At 42.4% G+C, this 19490-nt stretch overlaps 1 protein-coding gene across 1 annotated transcript in view; it reads right to left on the bottom strand.

Moving 5' to 3' along the window:
* The window catches only part of LOC141055971 (uncharacterized), a 78311-nt gene that overhangs the window by 18787 nt on the left and 40034 nt on the right, over nt 1-19490 (bottom strand). Inside the window, 2 exon segments of the mRNA XM_073552662.1 lie at nt 16753-16834; nt 18338-19340. Of these exon segments, the coding sequence (XP_073408763.1) occupies nt 16753-16834; nt 18338-19340 (1085 nt within the window).

The raw sequence follows: 19490 nt of genomic DNA, 5'->3' as shown, positions 1-19490 counted from the left end.
AGTTTTGATGAAGCTAGGTGGGTTCTACAATACAGAAATAAGTCTTAGAGAATCAGAAATATCAGAAATATCTTAAAGCTACATGATTCTAATATTCAGCAAAACATCCACATAATAATATAATTTTGATTCTTGTATATATTCATATGCCATATATTCTCCCCTTAACAGATCTAATTAATTCCAAATCAGAAAACACCTGACATGTTCTTCAAAGGGTGTGATCTACCATGCGGAATGTCCCTATGGTAGGATTTATGTGTGATTGACTATTAGAGAACTTAAGCTCAGGGTTAGGGAGCATATTCGTGGATATTGAGAAAGCCAGCGCTGTACAGGACGTTACTACCTTGAAAATGATACCCCGACATTTCAAATGTTTTCACAACTGTAACCCTAGAGGGCTTAAAATTAAGGGAATTGATCAAGTCGATTTAGGCCCACGCGGTAGTGATCTGACAAAGTCCTGGATCGCCTGGAAAGTAAGTGGATTTATCGGCTAGGTACCTTGAGCCCCGCTGGTCTCAATGAAAATCTGGGTTTTGTAGCATATTTCTAAATAGGTATCATGTTTTTAGGGGTTAAGGGTGTTTTATTATTTGTTTTGATTGTTGCATTTTTCTTATTATTCATTCTCTTGCTTTTTAATTTTTTCACTTTTAGATATTCTATTCTGCTCTTTAAAGTGGTATATGAGCGTCCTTACCTCGTGGAATCCAGCACTTAGCACTCAGGCTCACTTAGTATCAGCAAAGAAACATCTACGGAAAAATGTTAGTGCAAGGAAACCATGAAGATAAAAGGATGAAGTTATCTTATGAATACTTCTCTTTGGACTGGTTACTTATTCTTGGTTAATGACTGTGATACATCCTTTCCCTTCTTTTTCCTCTCCCATCCCTCCCCTACCCCCCTTTCTCCCTCCTCCCCCCCATTTTCCACCCTCCTCACCTCATTTCATTTGTTCTGAGAAGTATTGTTCCCTTCTTTGGGTTTATATGATTTTTTTTTAGTATGGTAAGCGCAGACCCTAGACACCTTATTAATTTATCTATGTTCACTGTGTTCATCTGAGGTCCTTTATGGACACTTTGATTTTTGCAATAATCATGTTTTACTCATTAGCACTTTACATACAGTCTTCTCATAGGGACTCCCCTTTTTTATCTTAATACACTTATGACATAATTGTCTACTATTAATTACTTTGTATTAATTATATGATAGAATCATAGAATGATAGAGTTGGAAGGGACCTCCTGGGCCATCTGGTCCAACCCCCTAATCAAAGCAGGATTCATTTAATCATCCCAGACTGTTAGGGCTGGCGGAACGCACCAAATAATAAAGATGGTAATAAGGTGCGTTCGCAGCCCGGGGTCCACCGTGCAGGGGTGGTAACCTGCTGCTCAGTAATGGTGGATGCTATATGGCGGTATACTATAAAAACACACTCGGGTTATCGTCACCCGGTGTGCACGGGGGCGGACTCTGTTGCTTCACAGAGCCGCACTACCGCTGAACATAAATGCCGGAGCCTGTTTGTGCTCACAGAGCTCGGCTAAAAGAGCGCACAGTGTACGGCCACAGAACGCTACCCCAAGGACACGGGGTTAGAGTCCCTCTAGGCAAAACTGAGCGCGCGGCGTCGCTGCCACGAGCGCCGCTAAAGACGCTGGCAGTGGAGTGTGGAGCACGTGCACTAAGGCGTGCTGGATCACTGGTGAGGACCAATGTCTGACTCAAACCCAGAGCTACCTACACCTAAGAGTGGGCGCTAGCAGGCTAGGCTGCACAACACATGTGTACCAAGGGTAGGGGCCTCATAATGAGTCAGTCACCAGATACATTCATATGTGCATACATCTCTCACACCTTATAGTCTGTAAATACAGTCAATCCTAGCGCATGGGCGAGCGGCCATGCAAACCTTTTATAGCCACGGGTGTCCGGGACCTTCCTGGCTTCTCGGATGGGCCAATCCGAACACGAGCAGGACCTGAGCACGTGACCCTCGATGTCCAATGGGAGATCACTCCACGGGCATGCTCAGTGGCCTGACATGAGGACTTAGTCCCTGGAGAATCTCGCTGCTGAACAGCCTGCATTGTCATAGCTGTGCCAGAGGTGGCAGCAGCAAGCAAACCCACAGAGTTGGCCTGGGCAAAGCGCCGGGACCGACAAATCTGCTGAGCAGGCTCCACTGCGGCCGAAGAAAAACGGGAGACTGCTGGGTGCAAGGCTCTGGATTCCTGCTGTGCAGTGGCAGGAACCCGACGCCTAACACAGACAGATGTCTATCCAGCCTCTCTTTGAAGACTTCTATTGAAGGAGAACTCGCCACCTCTCGTGGCAGCCTGTTCCACTCATTGATCACTCTAACTATCAAAAAGTTTTTTCTAATATCTAATCTGTGTCTCCTCCCATTCAGTTTCATCCCACTGCGTTCTGCATCGCGCTTGCGATATAGTGGTGCCATCTCTGTGGCACAGGTTTCGCTGCGCTGCGCTTGCAGTCTTGTCGGGCGTTCACAGTTGCGACGTCACACACCTTATTTAACGGTAGGTCTAGAAGGAGTAGTCCTGTTGTTTAAGGCTACTTCTGTGACTTCTAATACCGTGTCTGCATCGCTGATAGTCTGTGACCCTGAACAGACAGCGTTTAATTTATGCCGGCAGCTCTGTGAATTTAACCGAGCTTGCTTCGGTGCACTGGGTGCAGTTAAACCCTTGTACACATTACCGCCGTAGTGTTCTGCCTCTTTTAGCAGCGATTTTTCCATCCACCGCACGGTGGACCCCGAGTGGCGAAGGCACTTTATTTATTTTTTATTTAGTGCCTTCCGCCACTCCTAACATAATACTAGCGCCAGGGTCTGGCTAGAGATGGCAGACCAGCAGCAACTAGTGCAGTGTGTGCGACAGCTCGAGGCTCGCTTGGCTATCCTTGAGAGGGCTCTCGCAGCTGCGCAGGCCACAGATGCTGCTGTTCAAGCACTCACAGATGCGGTAGGGCGTATGTCCATGTCCGTCCTTGCGCTGACAGTTACCCGCCTCCCGTTGAGCGAAAAATACTGTGGGGATGGCGCCTCCTGCAGGGGTTTCATCAGCCAGTGCTCAATACACCTGGAGCTGCTGGCTGCGCAATTCCCTACAGAATGGGCCAAGGTGGCTTTTATTATCTCCCTACTGTTGGGCAAGGCATTGGAGTGGGCTCCGCCACCGTGGGAGCGCGGGGACCCCGAGATTCGGACCACTGCTCACTTGCTTACTGCCATTAGGCAAGTTTTTCTTGGTCCACGGGTCACCCATGACACCTGTCTCCAATTACTCGCCTTGTCTCAGGGATCACTCTCAGCTAGTCATTACGCCGTTCGTTTTCAGACACTGGCGTCCGAGTTGGAGTGGTCTGACAAGGCGTTGATCCCCGTTTTTTGGAGAGGATTAGCGGAGCACATTAAGGATGCTCTCTCTACTAGAGAGATCCCTACCACTTTGGAGGAGCTAATCTCCATCTCCTCCCGTATCAACCTCCGATTTTCGGAGCGTGGTATGGAGTGTGCTCACGCCAAATGGAGAGGTACTCCGGCTCCTAACTTTTTTGAGCCTCTGGACCTGCCCGAGCCAGCGGTTCTACCTCCCGAGCCCATGGAGGTGTCTTGCGCCATATCAGAGACACGCCCGGCTCAAAAGTCCATGTGCGGTTGTCCCCATCTACCTGCTGCTTCCCAGGAAGACAGTGCCCCGCAATGGTCTGACTGTGAGTCGGCCGGCGAAACTTTTGTCCCTCCTTGCCAGCGGCCTAAAATTCTCGAGTGGGCACACGCTTCCAATGCGGATGGCCACCGTGGCTATATGCAGACCACAAAGTCCCTGGCCGGTTCGTATTGGTGGCCGCACAGGGCTCGGGATGTGAAGAGGTTCATTCGGGCATGCACCTGTTGTGCTCGGGATAATCTACCCAGACGGGGTGTGCCGACGGCCGTCAACACACGGTGGCGTGTCCTTGAAACGCCCGCTTCCATTGTCTCTCGGGTGTCCCTCCTCAAACCCGGTGATCTCGCCTCCGCTAATGCCTGTCGTGTATCCCGGTTCACTGTTTCACCTACCGGGACATCAGGTTCGCGTTTTGGCGAGTCTGAGGTCTGTGCCACTGTTGGGCACATGCGGGTGGATCTGAGGGTTCAGGGAGGGGGGGACCTAGGAGGGGGGGTAATGTTAGGAGTCAGATTTCGGCCATTGCTAGGCAGGAATCTAGACCCTCACATGCTGCGGTCTCCTGCTCTGTGTTTAATGCAAAGGAGATTGCAGAGGAGATTGCTTTATAGCAACTCTTCTGAGCATGCTCGTGGGATAACCTCCCATTGGAGTTCAGGAGTCAGGTGCTCAGGGTCTGCTCCTGATTCCACTGGTTCATTCCAGGGCTCTGGAGATTTCCGGAAGGTCCCGTTCACTATAAAAAGTACGCATGGCTGTTCCGCCATGCGCTAGTATTTCATTCTTGCTGCTGTATGTATGGTGATGGATGCTTGGACTGGTGACTGACTTATTAAGAAACCCCTTCCCTCTGATAATACGATTGTGTGAGTGTTTGGGTTCAGCCAGTAGCAGCGCTTGCGCCAGCGCGCTTACTCTCCATCTACCTCAGCAGCTAGCATCCTGCATCGCGCTTGCGATATAGCGGTGCCATCTCTGCGGCACAGGTTTCGCCGCGCTGCACTTGCAGTCTTGTCGGGCGTTCGCAGTTGCGACGTCACGCACCTAATTTAACGGTAGGTCTAGAAGGAGTAGTCCTGTTGTTTAAGGCTACTTCTGTGACTTCTAATACCGTGTCTGCATCTGTGACCCTGAACAGACTCAGCGTTTAATTTATGCCTGCAGCTCTGTGAATTTAACCGAGCTTGCTTCGGTGCACTGGGTGCAGTTAAACCCTTGTGCACATTACCGCCGTAGTGTTCTGCCTCTTTTAGTAGCGGTTTTTCCATCCACCGCACGGTGGACCCCGAGTGGCGAAGGCACTTTATTTTTTATTTAGTGTCTTCCGCCACTCCTAACAGTATGCTTCTGTTAATACATCCTAGAATTGCATTTGCCTTTTTTGATGCTGCATTACACTGTTGACTCATATTCAGTCTGTGATCTATTAGTATACCCAAGTCTTTTTCACATGTGCTGTTGCTTAGCCCTATTCCTCCCATTCTGTATATGCTTTTCTCATTTTTATTGCCCAGATGTAGTGCTTTGCATTTTTCCTTGTTAAAAACCATTCTGTTAGTTGCTGCCCACTGCTCCAGTTTATTTATATATTTTTGAATCCTCTCTCTCTCTTCTCTAGTATTAGCTATCCCTCCTAGCTTTGTGTCAACAGCAAATGTAATCAGTTTACCCTCAATTCCTTCATCTAAATCGTTGATAAAGATGTTGAACAATACAGGGCCCAGGACAGAGCCCTGTGGTACCCCACTTGAGACGTTCTTCCAACTGGATGTGCAGCCATTTACGACCACTCTTTGGGTCCGATCACTAAGCCAGTTATGAATCCACCTAACTGTTGCCTTGTCCATTCCATACTTGGTCATTTTTTCAATAAGGATTGTGTGACATACTTTGTATTTTCAAATATTTTATGTGGATCTATTTTGTGGCATATTTGTCCATTTCTATATTATTTACATGACTTGAAATCTTTATATGCACCTTTAATTTTATTTTCCAGTGAGGACCTCTTCTGTCCTAGTCTTTTTAGAGTTTATTTCCCTGGTATTCTGGTCAGGTTAATATATATAATATATTGTCTATGTCATCCTACTCATATCTTGGTGTCCTCCAGTTTTACTTTATTTATAATAAACTATTCAAGCTTTATGCTTATGTGGTAATCACTTCTGTCAAGATATATATAATGCACTTCTTGGTAGTGTTCTATGTATTGGGCCGTAGTGGTGGTGGGTTCTGCCACCCGTGTATTCACTTTCTATTGCTTTATTGCACGCTCCCATAATCTTTATTGTGGCAGTGCGTATGCGCAGCTTTCCTGACCCTGGGTGACTTCCGGAAGTGCTTCACACGTGACCGCATGCATTCCACACTTGTGGTTCACGTTAGCGCGTTCCTGTAAGTGACACGATATATGGGGCTCGGCAGAAGCGTCATGCGCCTACATGCCCCTCTAAACAGCTGGGTCCTTCTCCTCACACCCATTGGTTACCATGGTATTAAAATGATGGCAGCCTCTGGCAAAAATTTAGAAAATGTTGAAAATTGTAATTTTTTTATTTTTGTGTCCTTAAATCAGAGAGTCATGGCACACAAAATAGTTAAAAAATAACATTTCCCACACCTCTACTTTACATCAGCACAATTTTTGAAACAATTTTTTTTGTCTGGAAGTTATAAGGATTCAAACTTGACCATCGATTTCCCATTTTTTACAACAAAATTTACAAAACCATTTTTTAGGGACCTTCTCATGTTTGAAGTGACTTTAAGGGGTCTATTTGACAGAAAATACCCCAAAAGTGACACCATTCTAAAAACTGCACCCCTTATGGTGCTGAACACCACATTAAAGAAATTTATTAATTCTTTTATGGGTTGAACTAGATGGACTTAAGGTCTCCCTTCAACCTTAATAACTATGTTACTATGTATGTTCAGGTGCTTCACAGGAACTGAAGCAATGTGGAAGGAAAAAATTAGCATTTAACTTTTTTCCCAAAAATTTGACTGAAAACCACATTTTTTTATTTCCACAAGGGTATCAGAAGAAAATGGCCAATATTTGCTCTTTAATTTCTCCTGGGTACACCGATACCTCATATGTGGGAGAAAACTTCAGTTTGGGTGCATGGCAGAGCTCGGAAGGGAAGGAAAGTCATTTGATTTTTTTAATGTAATATTTCTTTGAATCATCAATGGACGCCATCTCCTGCTTGGAGAGCCCCTGATGTGCCTAAACAGTGGAAACCCCCCACAAGTGACCCCATTTTGGAATCTAGACCCCCTCAAGGATTGCATTTAGATGTGTGGTGAGCGCCTTGAACCCCCAGGTGTTGCACAGAAGTTTATAACATTGAGCCATGAAAGTAAAAATATTTTTTTAGCCCAAAATTTTGCATTTTCATAAGAGTAACAGGAGAAATTGCACCATACAATTTGTTTTGCAATTTCGCCTGAGTATGTCGATACCTAATATGTGGGGGTGTTTATAATAGAAAATACCAAAAAGTTACACCATTATAAAATCTGAACCCCTCAGGGTGCTCAAAACCGCATTCAATAAGTTTATTAACCCTTCAGGTGCTTCATAGGAATTAATGGAATGCGGAAGGAAAAAAATAAACTTTTAACTTTTTTAAACAATTTTTATTTTAGACCTATTTTTTTTACTTTTGCAAGAGTAACAGAAGAAAATGGACCATACAATTTGTTGTGCAATTTCTCCTGAGCATGCTGATGCCCCATATGTGGGGAAAAACCCGGCAAGGCTCGGTAGGGAAAGAGCATCGTTTCACTTTTTGAATGTAAAATTTGCTGTAATAATTAGTGGACGCGATGTCGCATTTGGAGAGCCCCTGATGTTCCTAAACAGTGGAAACCCCCACAAGTGACACCATTTTGGAAACGAGACCCATCAGAGAACTTATCTAGATGTATAGTGAAGCACCTTGAAATCCCAGGTGCATCACAAACGTTTATAACATTGAGCTGTGAAAACAAAAAAAAAATTACATTTTTCCCACATAAATGTTTTTCAGCCCCAAAGTTTGTATTTTGACAAGCTTAACAGGAGAAAACTGACCCCAATATTTGTTGCAAAATTTCTCCTGAGTTCACCGATACCCCATATGTGGCTGAAAACTACTTTTGAGGCACAGTGCAAAGCTCAGAAGGGACGGAGCGCCATATTACAATGCTGATTTTGCTGCACTGGTTTGAGGGTGCCATGTTACATTGGCAGAGCCCCTGAGGTGCCAGAACAGCAGAATCCCCCATAAATGACCGCATTTTACAAACTATACCGCTCAATGAATTCATCTAGGGGTGCAGTATTTATATTGATGCCACAGAATTTTAAAACACTGGGCAGTGAACAAAAAATAATTAAAACATTTTGACTACCAAGATTGTGTGTTAACCCCAAATTTTACATTTTCATACTGAGACAAGGGTAAAATGGCACCAAAATGTTCCCACAATTTCTGTTGAATGTAGTAATGCCCCATATGTGCCATTTGCCTCCTGGAGCGCAGATTTTTTTAGAATAGTTTTGGATGCCTTATACAGAGCCCCTAAGTACTAGAAAAGCAGAATCCCCCTATCAAGCGACCCCATTTTAAAAATTATACCCCTTGGGGAATTTATCTACAGGTGTAATAACGATTTTGACTCCATGGCTGTTTTCCAGAAACAAGCAGCAGTGGATGTTGCTGAGGGAAAATTGCTAATCTGCTATTGTAGTGCCTACTATGTTGTAGCCACCAGTACGTTATGCCCAGCTCGTGCTTCTGGAAACACGCATTCATAAATTAGGAGGGCTCTCATCGCTGTAGAAATGCCAAAAACGTGAATGTTAAATGTGGTTTAACCATAGAATGCATGAAATATACACTTTCACATAACCCAGGCCTTTTAGGCCCTTGTACAAATCATATGGAGAAACTCAAAAAAACTTTTACAAGTTTATTTCAAAATTGCAAAGTAAAATATGAAAAATGCACAACATTGTAATTATAATTGTTTGCAAAAAGTAAGCTAGCGGGCCTAAAAAGCCCGGGCACTGTGGGGCTGAGAAGGGAGAGGGGGCATTTGGATTTAAGAGTGCAGAATTCACTGGATTTCTTTTGGGGCCTAAAAAAAGCCCGGTCTGATTATACGACTTTATTCTTTGGGTCGATGCGATTACAGAGATACAAGATTTATATCAGGTTTTTATGTTTGGATGCTGTTACTCACTTTTTATTGCAAAAACTAGTTTTTGATTTGCCATATTTAGATAGCTATCATTTTTCCATATTTTCGGCCCACAGAGTCATGTGACCATTTCTTTTTTGCGGTATGACTTGACGTTTATATTGGTACCATTTTCGGGCACATGACATTGTTTTATCGCTTTCTATTCAAATTTTTGGGAGGTAAAATGGAAAAAAAAATTGAGAAATTTTTTGTGTGCTTGTTTTCTTTATACTGTTCTGTGGGTGGTAAAATTGTTAAAGCGGTTTTATTCTTTGGGTCAGTGTGATTACAGTGATACTGTTCTGCCCTCTGAATATAGGGCAAATATGTTTGCATTATGTGCTGGTTTAGTTAGCACCATCTAGTGGTGGCTGAATGTTTGCATTATGTGCTGGTTTAGTTAGCACCATATAGTGGTGGCTGAATTTATAGCTGTGTCTTAAATAGCTTTACAGCCTGAGTCTTTAACAGAGTGATGTATTGTGGGATTGAAGCAATGTATTCTGGGATGAGGGAGATGCCATTTTCTTCTGTGTATATCATAGGACGCACGTTGTTTACTTGTCCTCCTGTAACTCCCCTACTTGAGTTTGTTATCCTGGTAAAGCATATCTGGTAAGGTTAATATTTTTTTCTTGCAATGCAGTGTTGTACAGAGATGTTTGTACAGCAGCCAGTGCTCAGTAGATGTAATTAGACACCTGTGTATTCCATGTAAAGTTTGCATCACACTGTATACTTCTTGTAATTGTGTTAGCTGTGTGATCATCTGCCCAATACCATGTCGTTTGTATTCTTTATAGTTTTACCGCATGTGCTATACTCTTCACAAATAAACAAGTTAGACTACAGAGAACGGTCTGCTTATTTTTGAAGATAGAAGGCGGTTTATGCTGTATGCTAGAGTGCACACCGTGTCAACGTGTATGAAGGCAGAACAGATACCTCATTTACTTAATTCTTTTATGTTTTGGAGCTTGTACACAATAAAAACTATGTTATAGAAAAAAAATGTTTGCATCACTTTATTCTGAGCTGCTTGTTTTTTGAGGGACAAGATGATGTTTTCAGCAGTACCAGTTTTACTTACATTTGTCATTTTTATCGCGTTTTATTGCACTTTTAGTTTGGCAATATGACAAAGCGACAAAGCATTGTTTTTTACTTTTTTTTTCTTTAGTTTATTTACGGTGTTCACTGAAGAAGTTAACCACTAACAGTTTTATACGTTGCACTGGTGATAACAAATATGTGTCTTTTTTACATAAATAATTGCAGTTATTGGATTAATATTTTTCTTTTTTGTGTTTTTAAAAATATATTTTTACAATTTTTAATAACTTTTACCTTGTTGCTTTATGGGACATTATCCTTACACTGACAGATCGCTGATCTGATACTCTGCAATGCTTCTGCACTGCAGGGCATGAGAGCAGAATCTGATAGGTATGTCAGCTCCTGCTATAAGCAGGCGCTCATAGGCCACCTTGTGGCCTGGGTTGACAATTAAGACCATTGTTACAGCGCGATCAAATTGCATTGTGATGATTGGAGCAGATAAGGAGGTCACTCCCTTAATTGAGATCTTGAGAAAAGCCTGTGAAGACAACATCATCCCAAAAAAGTTTCTTGAGATATATGAAAAGTTTACACCAAGGTTGGCATCTTTCTATCTCATCCCAAAGGACCACAAGGTGCACAAGGACCCACAAAATCCACCTGGCAGGCCAATAATTTCAGCTAATGAAGGTCTATGCGAGATGATTTGTGATGTAGTTGAATATTTTTTAAAGCCTCTGGTTGTACAACTTCTGTCCTTTATTAAGGACACAACTGTTGCTTTGGGACATTTAGAGAATCTCCAATTAACTGAAGACATGACCTTGGTCACAGCAGATGTGGAGGCTTTGTATTCATCCATTGAACACATCAATGGGTTGAATGCTGTTGAGAAATATCTAAGGCAAAGTAATATTGATATGAATATGGCATCATTTATTTTGACACTTTTGAGGTTCATTTTAACCCATAATGTCTTCACATTTGATGGCAAAATATTTCTACAACAGAGGGGTACTGCAATGGGGGCCTCTTGTGCCCCCTCCTACGCTAACCTTTTTATGGGAGCGTGGGAGTGGTCCATTTTCCAGGGAGAGGATGTTGTCGGTGTGGATCAGGTCCATAATTGGATCCGCTACATCGACGACTGCTGTGAGCTCATTTTCTCGTTCACCTTTGATGTCCGATGAACTCCCTTTGCTGGTGAAAGGAGTTGGTGAAACTGATTTGGATGGGAGAGACTAATCACCTGAACAGGTGGATTGCAATTGGACATCAGGAATCTCTGAGTGGATATAAGGCAGCTGACGCCCTGTAGGATTGCTAGTGATTTCTCTGCTCTGAGCTCTGGTCTCCAGTTCAGTTCCTGTCTTCTAAAGCTAAGTTTTGATCTGTTATTGTTCCATGAGATTTTGTCTGATTTGCTTAGTTTTGTGTTCAGCTGCCCCGGCTGGGGCTTTGCTGAATTTCCATTTTTGTCCCTGATCGGTTTAATCTCTTTTGCTCTGTCTTCAGAATATATCGGAGTGCTGAAATAGGGATTTTGAAGTCTAGTGACTTCAGGGCCGTTTTTCCTATCAGACGTGTTGGAACATTTTTGGTAAGGTTTTTGTGGATTGCAGCCAGCATCTTTTCTGTCCTGTCCTATCTAGTTAGCTGGGCCCCATCGTTTGCTCTGCCTATCTTTCGGTCTGTGTTTGTTTTCATCTGTTTTCACCGACAATAGATGTTGGGGGCTGTCTATTGCTTTGGGGTCTGCTCTGGGGCAGTTTAGATTTCCCCTTTCTTTCTTTAGGCTTATGTAGTTCTCTGGCTGTGATGAGGCGTCTAGGAACACCGTAGGAACGCTCCACAGATACTGTTAGTTGTTGTGAATAGGTTCAGGGGTCTGCAATCCGCTAGCTACCAACCTCTCCGGTTTTCTGGACTTAGCTTGCATTTTTGTTTTTTCCTCCTCCGGTGACTCATTCATAACAGACGACATTCTGTTCATTTGGGAGGGGTCGATTGGAGACCTGGAACTATTTATGAGCAGGCTCAATATTAACGATCAAAATATTAGATTGACCTACAGTTTTGGACGTAAGATCAATTTTCTTGATTTATCAGTTACAGTACTTCCAAATGGCCGTCTATCCACTAGCTTTTACCGGAAGCCTACATCAACCAATTCATTTTTACACGCCTCATCGGCCCATCCCAAGTCAACAATATCTGGAATACCAATAGGCCAGTTTTTGCGTTCCAAACGAATTTGCTCGGAGGAATCTCAGTTTGAGGAACAATCGAACATTTTGAAGGAACGATTCCGAGACCGTGGTTATGGCCATCGGGCCATTCAGAGAGGGTATAGGAGAGCCAAAAGTGTATCAAGAGATCAGTTATTACATAAAAACTTGCCCATCGCAACACAGAATGAGAAGGAAGATCAGGTAATGTTTATTACAAATTACAACAATAGATGGGCCGATTTCCGAAAGATCATAGAGAGACATTGGGAAATTCTCTTAACGGACCCCGAACTTAAGAAATGTTTACCAGCATCTCCATCCCTGGTGGCGAAGAGGGCCCCTAATTTGAGGGATATTCTGATCCACAGTGCATATGATCCTAAGGGGAGGGAGAAAGTTAAAAGGAATTCCAAGCGTGAAGGTTTCTTCCCATGTGGTCTTTGCAAGGGCTGTGCCAATATGAAGAAGGGAAGTGCCTTTTTCAATTTTGATCATTCCAGGAAATTTGATATAAGGGCACATATTACTTGTTCATCGAAGAACGTTATATATCACGCCGAGTGCCCCTGTGGGAAGGTCTATATAGGCATGACAACCCGTGAACTTAAGGTAAGGGTGCGGGAACATTGCCTGGATATAGACAAAGCAAAGACCATAAGGGACGAGACCACTTTAAAAACGCTTCCGAAGCATTTCAAGAGGTACCATAATTGCAATTCTGGCCTGTTGAATGTTAAAGGGATTGATCTTGTAGAGTTGGGGCCCAGAGGAGGTGACCTTTTAAATAGACTTTCTAAAAGGGAATGTCAGTGGATTTTTAGATTAGGAACTTTGGCACCTCAGGGTTTAAATGAGAGTTTTGGATTTAGTGCTTATCTTTAATAGCCATGGAATTTCAGATTTGGGGGTTATTGTTTTTCTTGGTTTTAATTGTTTTAATCTTTATTTTAGTTCATATACCCTGTAACTGATCGTCTTGGATATATCTGCCCACTACATTGGAAGATTTTCATATAATGTCTTGGATGAAGGTCTACTCTCGCTGAGAATCGTCCTTTCAATATATGTCGGCTCGTTCATGTTGTAGGGGTGATGCGACTGGGGCTAATAGGATTTAAAAATCCTGGCTGTTGGGAACCCGTGGCGTCACACATAGAGGGTTGAATTATAGTGTGTTGTTGTGAGCTCATCTGTTCATTCACCTTTTGTGTCTCCCTCTTCTGGTGAAGGAAGGTAGGGAGGCTGATTTGGATGATAGAAACCAAACACCTGATCAGGTGAATTGTGACAGGGTAACGGGAACTTCAGACTGGATATAAGGCAGCCGATGCCCTTCTGAGTGGCTGGTGATTTCTCTGCTGGATTCTTGGAGACCAGTCTGATTCCTGCTTCCCAAAGATAAGTTTTTTTCTCTGCTATTGAACTTATTAGTTGTGGTTTTGTTTACCTTGCTTTCTGAGTTCAGCCACCCCCGGCTGGGGGTGTGCTGGATTCTTTTTCCTTGATCAGTGTTCTCTTTTGCTCTGCTTTCAGAATATTCTGAGTGCTGATATAGGGTTTGAAGTCTAGTGACTTCAGGGTCCTTTTTGCTTATCAGTTGTGTTGGTAATATTTTTAGCAGGGTTTTCTCGGATTGCAGACAGCAGCTTTTCTGTCCTGTCCTTTTTAGTTAGCTTGGGCCCCATCGTTTGCTCAACCTATCTTTCTATCTGTGTTAGTGTTTTCATCTTGCTTCACCATCATTATATGTTGGGGGCTGCCTATTGCTTTGGGGTCTGCTCTGGGGCAGTCAGTTTTTCCCTTTTCTCTCTTTAGGCTTATTTAGATCTCCGGCTGTGACGAGGTGTCTAGGATCTCCGTAGGAACACTCCACGGTTACTGCTAGTTGTGTGATAGGATTAGGGGTCTGCAATCCGCTAGTTTTCAACCTCTCTGATTTTCTGGGCTGAGCTTGTGTTTTGTTTTTTCCTCCTCGGTGACTCAATCATAACAGTGTGTGCTTTTTGGTGGGCATTGTGCAATGGTTCTAAATTAGGGATGTGTTTTTTTGTATTTTTTGTATTTATTCTGTATTTATTGGTGCACAGTATACAGCCTAAGGATTACAGCAATAGGAGATCTAGTGGTTATAAATTCCAAGATAGGAACATATCAATAAATGTTTTATAATTCTAGATATTGGGCCTTTTTGCTCAGGGATAGAAGACTAATTTGGGATTGGTTCCTGATCTGAGGTTCTGGAGTTTCCTATAAGGGTTAATTAAGATAACACCTAGGCTTTTGATTGCTGTACTAGACATATGTATATACTTTTTCATCTATGTATATATGTAGTTTATTATTTTTTATTTTCTCTCATTTAGTTGCTTAATGAATGCCGTCAATATGCATCTTGGGTTCGGATCTTGTTGGAGTGTGTCATATGCCACAGAGGGATGGTGCGCATGTCATGATTTTGAATCGCCTTGAGGTGTATAGGCGGTCTACGGTGTTCCCTGGTGTCCCAGTGTCCCTTTAGGACCTGGCAACGCCGTGACTACGTGACCGCCAACTACTCCTCCCATTGGCTGGCAGAGATGATGTGATGTGAGCATGCGCCGGTTTCAAATCCAATGTGGATGGCACAGGACCTTAACTACGCAGGTGCAGTAGGTGGATGTGGCACCGTGGGACATTTACCTTCTTTGTATAAAGTATACCGGGTTTTAACCGCGCATGGGCAGTAATCAGTCACGGGTGTCTATGATATTTTAATTAGGTGAGACATTAGAACACTGGCCAATGATAGACGCGGACTTCGTATATTTAAACAATGCAGCCCCTTCTTCTGACACGCCTCCATTATGAAGCAGTGCGAAACGCGCGTCGGGGCATAGGAGACACTTGGAAGCACCTTTTCATTGCGGTATGTTTTTTCCATGTTTTTTCTGGCAAATATGCATGCATCCTAGTGTCATACAAGGTTGCTAGGGATATTGGTACGGAATGTTCTCTGGTATAGTGGGTTCATGCTCCAATTATTTGACATGCCTGTGGGCTGTCTTTTTATTGTTTAGGAGCAGCCCCACGGACATTTCCCTTCTATATGGAGAAATATATATCATCTTTTAGGAGATTGTTAGTACTGGATGGCAGGGAGTAATGATGAGGTAATGTTTTCTATCTTACATGCCTGAAGGTAGTTTAGGATATAACAATGATCAAGCTCCCTTGCTTATTTACATTTCTCCTTTTTGCATTCCTTTTATACATGTGCCATATACATAAAAACGCTTTGCAAATAATTGGAGTGCTGTATCTTCACAATTATTGGTCTCCTTGGGATTGGTCTAGCACCTTCTTTTAATGTGTGCATAATGTGTTATGTGTATATGTATTCAATAAAATTTGTATTTTTTGAGATGTACCATTGTGTGGTATCTGGACTTTTTTAAGAACTAAGGTTACCACAAGGTGAATTAACAATAAAAACTATGTTATAGAAAAAAAATGTTTGCATCACTTTATTCTGAGCTGCTTGTTTTTTGAGGGACAAGATGATGTTTTCAGCAGTACCAGTTTTACTTACATTTGTCTTTTTTTATCGCGTTTTATTGCACTTTTAGTTCGGCAATATGACAAAGCGACAAAGCATTGTTTTTTACTTTTTTTTTCTTTAGTTTATTTACGGTGTTCACTGAAGAAGTTAACCACTAACAGTTTTATACGTTGCACTGGTGATAACAAATATGTATCTTTTTTACATAAATAAATGCATTATTGGATTAATATTTTTCTTTTTTGTGTTTTTAAAAATATATTTTTACAATTTTTAATAACTTTTACCTTGTTCCTCTATGGGACATTATCCTTACACTGACAGATCGCTGATCTGATACTCTGCAATGCTTCTGCACTGCAGGGCATGAGAGCAGAATCTGATAGGTATGTCAGCTCCTGCTATAAGCAGGCGCTCATAGGGGTGACAATTAAGACCATTGGTACAACGCGATCAAATTGCATTGTGATGATTGGAGCAGATAAGGAGGTCACTCCCTTTGTGATGCTCCTCGATGTCGCTGTCACCATATAATGATGCATGTTGGCAAAGCGTTAAAGGGGTTGTCAACTACTTGGACAACCCCTTCTCATTCCTCATGTTTGGTCCCGTTTAAAAAACACCACTAAAAGGGAATCTGTCACCCTTTTTTTCGACTATTTGCTGCCGGCTCCGACATCAGGGGCTTATCTACAGCCTGCGCCGGAGCCATGACAGGAAGTAAAGAAGAGGACGGCATCGTATGAAGATGGGAGGTGCTGGACCGGACCGCGACACCCATCGGACCGGACCACCCCCCAGGTGAGTATAATCTAACTCCTTTTTCTTCTCTTTCAGGTTACATCAGGGGCTTATCCACAGCATTACAGAATGCTGTAGATAAGCCCCTGATGTTGGTGCCGGCAGCAAATAGTTGAAAAAAAGGGTGACAGATTCCCTTTAAATAAACCTCCAATGCTGGCGTCGTTACAGCAATGTCGGCACTTGCATTCCTGGGGCCCTTGTGAGGTTGACCCATCATGTGAGCCCTGCACGCAATCAGCACTGGTGTCCTTCAGACAAATCAAACAATAAAAGGAAGTCAGAGAGCAGTGGAGACAGTGATTGGGCACAGGGCTTGTGTGAGGTAACAACCTCACATGAGCACAAGGAACGCAAATGGCAACACATCTGGAACGGCACCTGCATGGAAGGTGAGTATGAGAGATTTATTTTAACAAGGTCAAGCATGAAAAATGAAAAAGGGTTGCCTGGGTAGTGGAAAACTCCTTTAAGAAAATTCAATTTTCATTTAAAACATTTCTAACATTCTGAACATGAAGAAAGAAACCACTGAAGCAATTGGCGCAGGAGGGCATGACTTTGGGATGGGCGGATCTTTTAACTGCAGTTTTTGCGTGTATAGCGGTGTAGATTTTAAGTAATAGTTTGTGCCTGGTGTGCCACTGTGAGGAGGGTAAGGCTTATTTAGGTGAGGTAACTGTCTCTTTTGTGAGGATGGCAGGGGCTGGTCTCTCTCTGTGAGGGGGAGTGGGGGTTTATATAGAGGAGGTAAATTGTCTTTCTACCGTTCTTTCACCAGATGAAATGGAGAAGTCATGTCCAAATATTATAAGAAAGTTATTTAAGGGTTTTAATGCTGATGTTATATTGTGTATAGCTTTTAATTACTCCTTATTTATAGTATATTTCTCTTTATATATACTCATCACTTTTCCGGTAGTAGTAGTAGTAAGTGGGTTTAAGAAACGATTCCTGTACAGCACAGCTAATGGATATAGTGGTGGTTTCTAGAACCAAAAAAACTGAATTGGTGAATTATTAGAGCTGGCTACGATACATGCAGCATAATAGTTTATGAGGCATGACACATGTCATTTTACAGGAATTCAGACTGTGGCTACCTCCTTTATTATGGTGTACTTTTCAAATTCCCCATGATGGGATGCTCATTGCAGGATGTCTAGTGACTGTTATTTTGCTTTAGTTACAGTATTATCAATCATAATTTGGTAGAGTTGCATTGATAAAGTTATTCTGTTGGTGTTAAATGGCCGCTTGGTGGCGGTTTAGGAATCAGGTGGAAGTTGCGGACAAGTTAAGATGGACTCATGTTAACTAATAGAGAACGTAAAAACTTCATGGTGGTGAACAGGCTCGGCTTTGGTGGCCAGCCTCAAGGACGTTGTAATGGTAATGTCAATCAGAGGCACAGTGGTTAAGCACAGGAGTGAGGATAATAGGGTCATTGGTGCCCAGAAAGTTTACTGGCTATGTTTGAATGGCAAGCCAGGGCGTGGCGCCCCTTTTATGGCTGTCTGTCCTGATGCTATATGTCAGACAGCTTGGGGTATCACAGTACTTGTGAATCCCAATGTAAAGCACTTCACCCGACTCCTACTGTGGTTGTTTTAATCTTGTGATTTTAATAAAGCTGTGGCCAGTTGACAACCAAATTAGTGTGTTTTGAGTATTTATTCTAGTGCCTAGGTTTACTGTAGTTATGGTTGTTTTAAGATGGAGTGGGGATCCGTCCCATATCCAAAAGTCAAGGCTTTTCCCCTATGTGACTTCTCTGATGTTTATTAAGAGTTGATTTCCGTGTAAAACATTTCCCACATTCTGAACATGAAAATGGCTTCTCCCCTGTGTGAGTTCTCTGGTGCTTATCCAAATCTGATTTTTGACTAAAATATTTCCCACATTCTAAACATGAAAAAGGCTTCACCCTTGTATGGATCCTCTGGTGCTTAACAAAACTTGATTTATCATTAAAACAGTTCCCACATTCTGAGCATGAAAACGGCTTCTCCCCTGTGTGAATTCTCTTGTGCTGATCAAGATGCGCCTTCTGGCTAAAACATTTCCCACATTCTGAACATGAAAAAGGCTTCTCCCCTGTGTGAATTCTATGGTGCTGATCAAGATGCGCTTTCTGGATAAAACATTTCCCACATTCTGAACATGAAAAAGGCTTCTCCCCTGTGTGGGTTCTCTGGTGCTTAACAAAATGCGATTTATCGTTAAAACATTTTCCACATTCTGAACAAGAAAAAGGCATCCCCCCTGTGTGGGTTCTCTGGTGCTTAACAAAACACGATTTATCGTTAAAACATTTTCCACATTCTGAACATGAAAAAGGCTTCAACCCTGTGTGAATTCTCTCATGCCTAACTAGATGTGATTTATAGTAAAAACATTTCCCACACTTGGAACATAAAAATCTATTCTCTGCTATGTGTATTTTTTGATGTTTAAGAAAAGAATTTTCGAGGGGAAAACTATTTCCATCTTCTGAAAGTGAAAATGGCTTCTTTGCTTTAAGAGCAGCTTGTTTTTTAATGCTTATTTTGTGATATTTATTTTTCTTAGTAGTCGGTAATGAATCAGAAGGCAGGACCTGTTTCATAGGATCAGATGACAGATCTTTGCTGTGAAGGGATGATGGTATATCTGAAGTAATGGCATTCACTTCAATTGAATTCTGTGGGATCTCAAGATCATCCGATTTTAAAATTGAAGATGTCAGCTGTTCCTCTGATCTCCTGGTACAGCCATCTGCCAAGAATAAAACCAATTATTTTTTAATAAAATATTTTAATAAAAGCTCATTAAATTTTATATTTTGGAACATTTACTACTTAAAACTGTCTGCAGAAATGGCAAACTATGTAAAAATATTGGATTATTGACAGTCTAATAGAAAAC

Source organism: Dendrobates tinctorius, unplaced genomic scaffold, assembly GCF_039654945.1.
Source record: "Dendrobates tinctorius isolate UK_male_01 unplaced genomic scaffold, ASM3965494v1 ptg000192l, whole genome shotgun sequence".
In the NCBI taxonomy this organism is placed as follows: domain Eukaryota; kingdom Metazoa; phylum Chordata; class Amphibia; order Anura; family Dendrobatidae; genus Dendrobates; species Dendrobates tinctorius.
This window is presented reverse-complemented; position numbering and strand designations above follow the sequence as displayed.